General features: G+C 42.8%; 1 protein-coding gene across 1 annotated transcript; it reads right to left on the reverse strand.

The window, feature by feature from the left end:
* Nucleotides 1-1,210: 1,210 nt before the first annotated feature.
* LOC139374755 (uncharacterized) lies at nt 1,211-9,155 on the reverse strand. The gene is made up of 3 exons (XM_071115883.1): nt 8,674-9,155; nt 8,137-8,261; nt 1,211-6,287 (listed from the first exon to the last, which is right to left on the reverse strand). The coding sequence occupies exons 1-3, from the start codon at nt 8,948-8,950 to the stop codon at nt 5,034-5,036; spliced, it is 1,656 nt and encodes a 551-aa protein (XP_070971984.1). The 5' UTR covers nt 8,951-9,155; the 3' UTR covers nt 1,211-5,033.
* Between the last annotated feature and the right edge of the window lie 541 nt (nt 9,156-9,696).

The following is a 9,696-nucleotide window of genomic DNA, read 5'->3' on the forward strand; positions in this document are numbered from 1 at the left end:
TGTGCAATAGGGCACGAGGAGGTAGACGAATAATTAAAATTTTGCAGATTAACACTGGAGTGATAAATGATCAGATGGTCATGTACAGGTAGAGATACTGGTGTGCAAAAGAGCAGAAAAGTAAATAAATATAAACAGTATGGGGATGAGGTAGGTAAATTGGGTGGGCTATTTACCGATAGACTATGTACAGCTGCAGCGATCGGTTAGCTGCTCAGATAGCAGATGTTTAAAGTTGGTGAGGGAGATAAAAGTCTCCAACTTCAGCGATTTTTGCAATTCGTTCCAGTCACAGGCAGCAGAGAACTGGAACGAAAGGCGGCCAAATGAGGTGTTGGCTTTAGGGATGATCAGTGAGATACACCTGCTGGAGCGCGTGCTACGGGTGGGTGTTGCCATCGTGACCAGTGAACTGAGATAAGGCGGAGCTTTACTTAGCATGGACTTGTAGATGACCTGGAGCCAGTGGGTCTGGCGACGAATATGTAGCGAGGGCCAGCCGACTAGAGCTTAGATGCATTCATGAAGAAGGGTTGGTCAGACAGTCATCAGTGACAGTTAAGCCAAACACTAGAGCAGTTTGCCTGCTCTCATTGTGTGTCTCCCTCTTGCATCTAAGCACAGTCATAATAGCACAATTTATTTCCTTCCCAACTAAAAAAAAATCTAATTTTATATATACTTAATTATTATGATTATTAAATATTATTAGGAGCGTTCATGCAGTATGGTGTTTTATTGTACGGTTTTGTCCATGAACTTGTTTAACAAGCCATACTGATTTCTGAACCGGGGCTTCAAGACCGGGGCTTCACAAACCGTGATCTGCTACATGAGAGGAAGGTCAAATGAACAATTCCAGCCTTCACAAAAAGAGGCGCACAGCTGTCAGAAGAGGAGACCACATGTACACGACGGATAGCTAACGTGCGGGTTCATGTGGAACGCGTAATTCAAAGGCTCAAACGGTTTAGAATCATCTCACAGACAGTGCCAATCAACCTCTCATCTAAAATGGACAAAATACTTTGAATCTGTGCTGCATTGTGTAACCTGCGTGGTGATATCAATCATGAAGACGCTGAATGAAAGTTCTCAAAAGTTATGTTAAATAAATGTCAATTCATTCTATAACAACTCAACTTAATTATTAGTTTTACATACTGATTAATATTAAAAACAAAGTCAAAAACAATTTCCACAACACTGAGACTGTTGATGCATTAAGTTAGGCTTTTTAATTGAAAAACAATTTGTTAATGGTAACTGAAAACAGGAGAGACATCTGACTACATACGTCTACAGAGCTGCATATTTTTGTCATTATATTTTGCCTTCCTGATGCTCCTCAACAATAAATGGCAGCATGTGTGTTGAGTAGAATGCCTTCAACCCCCGGACAGCCTCTGCACAGAACTATGCATCATAGGGAACAGGGATGGCAACTTGCTGGGACGGAGTCCAGATGAACACCTTACTTTCTCACAGTCCTGTGCAAAACAGACCAATTTGCATCTGCATGTAGTAGCCACGTGGCCCATGTGGTTGCAGTTGGGGTGTGCCCTCCACCACCTTCACATTACAGGCTTTCCCATTGAAGACAACATCCAGAGAAAACCACCCTTCCCCATGACAGGACACTTGATCTCAAACAGCTCCTTGGTGTTCAGCACTTCATCAGGGCTTGCTGATAGCCATGGCTCTTCAACACTGACAACAGTGCCTCTGTGGGCCACAGAGTATCCACAGTCTTCCAGCCACTGAGAGGCCATCAGCTCATTTTCTTCAAATACATTAAAATGGTACAGCCACAAATAAATAATCCTTTCAGTCCAATTTTACCTAGGATGCTACTGGCTGTGAAATTATTGTTGGTTCAGCATTAACACACTTATAGAGCAGACTCCCCACAGGCAGATTCAGGTGTCTCAAGCTCCTATTCAATTCCTCCTGTGAGTGGAATGCAGGAGTGGGAGGCAGGGGATGACATTCTGGACACTTTTCTGCATATTGGTCACTGGCCTTATGGTGTGTATAGTCTCAAGGTTCCTCCGAGTCCCTGCATTCCATTGTCACTGCTAATCTGTGCAGACTATGCCAGTTAGCCCACTGGACACTGCACCTGTGATAGAATGTTTGTTACAAAAAAAATAACATTATTAACAATTGTGTGACTGAAGACTATGTGATCAACTTAATCAAAAACACATGCAAGTTTCATCATAAACTTACCTTGCTATTGTTCCCAATGAGATGAGACCACTTATACTGACCATACTTTAGGCAAAACCCCCCCAACCACAAGGATATTTTTTTACAAACCTTATTCACCCAGAAAAAAAAATAACACTAAAGACGCTAATAACACTAAAGAAATACATGTGAAGCTGATATGTTTAAATACATTTTATACCCTACTCCATGCTTCACCTACCTTGCTTCACCAACATGAGATTTGACAGGATACTTACAGATTCCCCACATAAATACAGCAGTTCTGTTGATCCACAAATACATGTTATTAACATAACCAATAAATAAGGACATTCTCAATTCAGCTTTCATCCAACAAAACGTTTGTTCTAATTGCTATGTTAATGCATATTAAAAGTAAAATGATAAATCTTTATGACTAGGCCCACAGAGATCCTGTTCCAAATGTATGTGGCGGTTCTAGCTTGTATGGCGCCTTCAGCGCCCGCCCGCACCCTGGGCAGCTGCCCATGTCGCCAGCACCTAAATCCGCTACTGATTTAAATAAATAAATAAATAAATAAATCTCTTTGCCAAAATTCGTAGTCTCTCCCATGTCTTATTCGACTAGTATTTTTGAAAGTGTAAGGATAATAATTCAGCCATAGTTGTTCTGAAATGTTTATTGCTTGCCAACATTTTACTCCCTCTTCTATGTTTAATATAACACACACATACATTAATTATTCATTTCGGTTGTCTACGTGAAGCTTGTTCTATACAAAGTATTTGACTCTGATCTGTGCCAGAGAAAGTATTTGACTCTATACACAAAATTAAGGAAATTAGAAAGGACCCCCTGGCAGGGGGGAGATTTTCGGCACAACACCCGCCCGCCCATTAGGCAGCCACATAGAGCAGCAGTTTAAGGGCCACACGTTCCGTGCTAAACTGACAAAGATGCACCTCCAACAACACATAACACCTCACATTACTCTGCCTCAAAACAATGATAACTTCTCTCAACCAGTGGCATGCGGCCTATTAGGTGAGCGCTGATGCCGCACCCATGATAAGCAGTGCCCACTTTGCCAAAGGCAGGGGTGCAAAATATTATTTAGCTTGTTCATGCCCAGCGCGCCTCTCAAGGGTGATGTTGGAGAGACGCAGCGCTGTGGCGCTCCAACAAATTAATTTAACATAAACTATGTAGCCTACGGTTGAAAGAGTAGTCGTCTATTTGTTTTTTCTGTAGCCTATTACAATGTCATGAGACAGACACTTTTAATTCATTAACTTATTAACCAGGAGAAAATCAACTAAAAAGGCACGCGGGCAGATAGCTTTGGAACGGCTGCGGAATAATGAAAAAGAGGGGGACAACGAATGGTGTTGAAAGTTATTCATTTCAACAATTGTCTTCATTTGAATTCGACTTTACTAACTACAAGAAGGCTTTGTTTGAGCCCATTTCTTCCTGTTTGAAAGACGGAATTATGCTATCCATAGATTTGTCAGAATAGCCAAATCCTCAAATACTCCTTATTAATAAACACCCACGTGTTAATTATTATTATTTATTTATTATTTAACTAGGCAAGTCAGTTAAGAACTAATTCTTATTTACAATGACGGCCTATCAAAAGGCAAAAGGCCTCCTGTGGGGACGGGGCTGGGATTAAAAATAACAAATATAGGACAAAACACACATCACGACAAGAGAGACATAAGACAACAACATAGCATGGCAGCAACACATGAAAACACAGCATGGTAGCAGCACAACATGACAACAACATGGTAGCAGCACAACATGGTAGCAGCACAAAACATGGTACAAACATTATTGGGCACAGACAACAGCACAAAGGATTGGAAGGTAAAGACAATACATCACAGGAAGCAACCACAACTGTCAGTAAGAGTGTCCATGATTGTCTTTGAATGAAGAGACTCAGTTTGAGTGTTTTTTGCAGCTCATTCCAGTCGCTAGCTGCAGCGAATTGAAAAGAGGAGCGACTCTTGCTTTGGGGACCTTTAACAAAATGTGACTGGCAGAACGGGTGTTGTATGTGGAGGATGAGGGCTGCAGTAGGTATCTCAGATTGGACAGAGTGAGGCCTAAGAGGGTTTTATAAATAAGCATCAACCAGCATCAACCAATTTTCCGAGGTCTCTCTGTGGCACCTGACCACACGGCTGAATAGTAGTCCAGGTGAGACAAAACTACAGCCTGTAGGACCTGCCTTGTTGATAGTGTTAAAAAGGCATAGTAGCCCTTTATCCTTCTAGTCCTCTCGTTGTAGCTAGCTAGCTTTCCCATTCTTTGTTTAACACTTTTTTGGTTACTACATGATTCCATGTGTTATTTCATAGTTTTGATGTCTTCATTATTATTCTACAATGTAGAAAATAGTAAAAATAAAGAAAAACCCTTGAATTAGTAGGTGTCCAAACTTGACTGGTACTGTATGCAAATAAGGTGTTTTTTATTGGTAATACATTTGCAAAAATGTCTAAAAACCTATTTTCGCATTATGGGTTGTTGTGTGTAGATTGCTGAGGATTTGGTTAATTTAATCAATTTTAGAATAAAGCCGTAATGTAAAAAAATGTGGAAAAAGTCAAGGCGTCTCAATACTTCCCGAAGGCACTGTATATATTATATATCACACACTGTCTCGATGCAATATTCTACTCAGGAATATTCAACACTGAAATCTGTAACTCTTGTTATACCAAATGCACCTCTGTTTTTTTTCTGCTGACAACAATAAATTTATCTTTGTCTTTAATGCAAGGTTTGATCTAAACTTTGAGCAGAATGGTTACTTTCTATGTTATAGGATGGAATGTTTTTTCTGCTGGTGTATTCTGAGGTAGCTCCTCTCTGAGAAACTTTTCCCGCAGTGCGTACAGGCAAACGACCTCGCTCCCGTGTGGACCTTCAGGTGCATCTTCAAATGGTGCTGGTGGGAGAACCTCTTCTCACACTGGGGGCAACTGTAGGGTTTCTCCCCTGTGTGGACCCTCTGGTGCCTTTTCAGGCTGGAGGAGTGGGAGAAACTAGCCCGGCACAGGTGGCAGCCAAATGGTTTCTCCCCCGTGTGGACCCTCTGGTGCCTTTTTAGGTCACCAGTCTGGGCAAAACGCATCTGACACTGGGTACAGCTGAATGGTTTCTCCCCTGTGTGGACCCTCTGGTGGATCTCCACCTTCTGGAGGCAGCTGAAGCCTTTGTTACAGAACATGCAGAGGAACCGTTTATCTTTACTATTGCCTGATGTGGCTTCCCCTCCCTGAGCCTGGGCTCTAGCCCTGTCATTTGAGCCGTGTGGGTCGGAAGGTCCCATCGACGTGGACACTGGGTCGCCATCCCTGAATGCGTGTAAAGTGCAGTGGTTTGTGACATTTGGATTTGTCTCTAAGCTTTCCCTGTAATCTAAGAAATCTCTGCCCTGTGAGTGTCCGTCTCCAAGGTGACGATCTCCATTCCGTGTGGGAGGAGTGTCGCCCTCCACTTTCACTTCATCTACGACCAGACCCTCCCCTTTCTTATCTAGGCACCCTTCAAAGTATACACTACTACTGTACCGGTTCCAGTCCCCTCTAGACATATCAGTCTGTGTCTCTAAACCCAAGGGCATGTTGCCAGGGTCCAACTCTGTAGAGTAAGAACAAGACGGATCATCACTGCCTGTGTCTAACGCGTCACGATCACCATCTCCACAGGAATGATCCGTCATCTGGCTCTGACGAAATAATGGTAAGTACTCTGAGCCAGGAACAGCAGGACAGCCCAGTGGCCTCAGCCTCAGTCTCTCTGGGTCTGACCTGTGGTCAGATCCTGTGTGTAAAAGCCTTTTGGTTACAGTTAAAGTCTCTTTGTCTGTCTCGGACTTGAGGACGGCGTTCGGCATTCCACTGACTTCCGTGATGCTGCGTCTGGTCCTGGGCTGGGGCATAGCGGTGGTGGAATGGTCCCCCGTGTCTACAGTCTGGATTTCTCTGCTGTGTTGTGGGTCGTCTCCTTCAGTCCTCTCCTGCTTGACCAGACACGATCCTCCAGTACCTGCAGCCTCTCCATCTGCAGACTGACAAGAAGAGAGGAGGTTATTACCGGTACATGAGTTGAATTGGATAACAATGTCATAGGCGTTGAGATAATAGTCATAATACCAACCCAGAGATGGCGCTAGTGGGACACATATCTAGGATAGATAAACAGGTGCATTATGAGTGTCTGATTAGGATGTCGTGACCTGCAACGTGTAACACCCGAGTAAAGGATTATGATCGGAACTTATTTAAACACTCTGATGTGAGTTATTCACATATACAGTCAAAGTCGGAAGTTTACATACACCTTAGCCAAATACATTTAAACTCAGTTTTTCACAAATTCTGACATTTAATCCTAGTAAAAATTACCTGTTTTAGGTCAGTTAGGATCACCACTTTATTTTAAGAATGTGAAATGTCAGATTAAAAGTAGAGAATGATTTCAGCTTTTATTTATTTCATCACCTTCCCAGTGGGTCAGACGTTCACATACACTCAATTAGTATTTGGTAGCATTGCCTTTAAATTGTTTAACTTGGGTCAAACGTTTCGGCTAGCCTTCCACAAGCTTCCCACAATAAGTTGGGTGAATTTTGGCACATTCCTCCTGACAGAGCTGGTGAAACTGAGTCAGGTTTGTAGGCCTCCTTGCTCGCACACGCTTTTTCAGTTCTGCCCACACATTTTCTATAGGATTGATGTCAGAGCTTTGTGATGGCCACTCCAATACCTTGACTTTGTTGTCCTTAAGCCATTTTGCCACAACTTTGGAAGTATGCTTGGGGTCATTGTCCATTTGGAAGACCCCCCTCCCCCCTTTTCCTCCAAATATAATGACGGTCATTATGGCCAAACAGTTCTATTTTTGTTTCATCAGATCAGAGGACATTTCTCCAAAAAGTATGATCTTTGTCCCCATGTACAGTTGCAAACCGTAGTCTGGCTTTTTTATGGTGGTTTTGGAGTAGTGGCTTCTTCCTTGCTGAGCGGCCTTCAGGTTATGTCGATATAGGACTCGTTTTACTGTGGATATAGATACTTTTGTACCCGTTTCCTCCAGCATCTTCACAAGGTCCTTTGCTGTTGTTCTGGGATTGATTTGCACTTTTCGTACCAAAGTGCATTCATCTCTAGGGGACAGAATGCGTCTCCTTCCAGAGCGGTATGACGGCTGCGTGGTCCCATGGTGTTTATACTTGCGTACTATTGTTTGTACAGATGAACGTGGTACCTTCAAGCATTTGTAAATTGCTCCCAAGGATGAACCAGACTTGTGCAGGTCTACATGGGAAGAATGTGAATATCCTCTGGATGGTGTGGGCGGGACACATAATGAGGAGATGGGGAAGACCCCACCAGGGCAGTTCTCTGCCGACCGTGCCTCCACATTTTCAAGAGGACGTGGAAGAGGAAGGAGAGGCCCTGAGGCTCCCAGAGGTGCTCAACCTTCCAGAATCGCCCAATATGCTACCACTGCGCCAAACTTGGGCAAGAAAGGGGAAAAGTGTTGATAATGTAAATAGGTATATTCACTGTGGTAATAAAATGGTATGAAGTGCTCAAGCTAATTCTATATGAAAAGGAAGGTGTTGAGATAATGGGCATAATACCAACCCAGAGAAGGCGTTAGCGGGGCAACTAGCAAGGACAGATCAATCTATCAAATTTGATTGGTCACATACACATGGTTGTGATTCTAGTTCCGACAGTTCAGCAATATCTAACAATTCCACAACAAATACCCAATTCACACAAATCTAAGTAAGGAACGGAATAAGAATATATGGATGAGCAATGTCAGAGTGGCCTAGGCTAAGATAGACAGGCCACATTTGAGTTACAAAGTAATTGTAATTTTCAATGCAACACTGTTACACTAACCTCTATCATGATAACATGCTGGTTTGAGGTTCCACACCCCTCATCAACAGTGATTGGTTGGTCATCTCTCCATGTATTGTGCCCTGCTGGCTTCACAAAGTTCCTGTGGCCTCCAGTGAGATGTCCTTCACTCGAGAGATTGATTGGAGGAAAAGAGGTGGTTCGGTTAGCTACTGTTAATGTTCAACGGTATATTGTACACTATTGATGCTGTCTAGAATTGGCAAGGTAACACTTCTCATAACTACTTGATATACTATTAATTGATTGATGTAGGCCGATTATGTTCCATGCATCACATTGTTTTCAATTAGTAAATAATAAGAAATACAGTAAATAAAGGATCTGGTTACAATATGATATTGTGTTTTTGCGCAAGGTAGCCAAGTAATCAGGAGAATTATTGCATTCTATCCAAAAACTGACCAAGACCCAATTCTGGGTTACACATCTGAACACGTGCAGAGGGGAACGGGGCAACAGGCACTGAGCTATATATGAACGGCGACCTGCTCCGCAGCCTCCTACAAAATGTACCTCTTGCCATTCCTCTGTATCGGTCGAGGATCTTGACACTACTGGGACGACTGGCGAGGACGCGCTCTCGCATTGTTCTATCTGCGCGCTCCCGTGACACCTTCATTTCCAGTAGTTTCCTCCGCAATCCTCTGTTTTCTTTCTGGCTTTGAGTTATTTCCAAACGAAACACTGCATAGTCGTCATCTACGAGTTTACAGATCTCTGCCACGGCTGTATTTGCTAGCACCTCCATGATGGAGGCTATTTGAGTGTGAAAAACCATACAGTTAGCCATTGTTAGCAGCTAGCGATACCAAGCTAACAACCAAGTCCTGTCTCTAACGCGAATTAAATAATAGATGGGGAATGTGATGCTGCGCAGTTATATGAGCCATATTTTGAGTTCCATGGTATTTATAAATGTCCAAATAACAATGAAAAAACGCTCATGTGTAAATTGTTCTTGGTCATTGTTTACTTCCGTACACACTGAAGAGAAAGGATGTTATTAGTTGGTGTCTTCTTCGTGTGGCTTTCCAGCAGACTAGACGCCGTATTGCTTATTGCTGCCTTTCGCAGCTCGGAGGGGGGATTGCACCTTTTTGGTTAAAAAAAAAAAGTAATGGGAAAATCATCAAGGTCACTGTTGCTTCTACATTTATAAAGTTTTATCATAAATTACTGGTCCCCTCCCCATGTCAAACACTTGGATTCATTATTAAGGGGTTAAGGTGACATCACCTTAACTCTCATTTTCATACAACATGATATTCTCTTATCTAATTTAAATAAGGACCACCGTGAAACCAACACCAGAGAAGGCGTGTTTGCAGAGGAGCGTGGTTTATATTGCTATATAGCTACTCCACTGGTGCCAAAATTTGACAGTGAGGTGTCAGCAAATATAATTGAACGTTTACCCTATTCATCTATTGGCTGTGCCTGAGGGTAGCTAGTTACGGGCTAGCTAGGTCTTCAGCCTGCATGGAACAAAAGGGTCGTTCAAAACTCCAACGCAGTTGTCAGGTCAACACACCCGTC

This window comes from Oncorhynchus clarkii, chromosome 19, assembly GCF_045791955.1.
Source record: "Oncorhynchus clarkii lewisi isolate Uvic-CL-2024 chromosome 19, UVic_Ocla_1.0, whole genome shotgun sequence".
Lineage (NCBI taxonomy): Eukaryota > Metazoa > Chordata > Actinopteri > Salmoniformes > Salmonidae > Oncorhynchus > Oncorhynchus clarkii.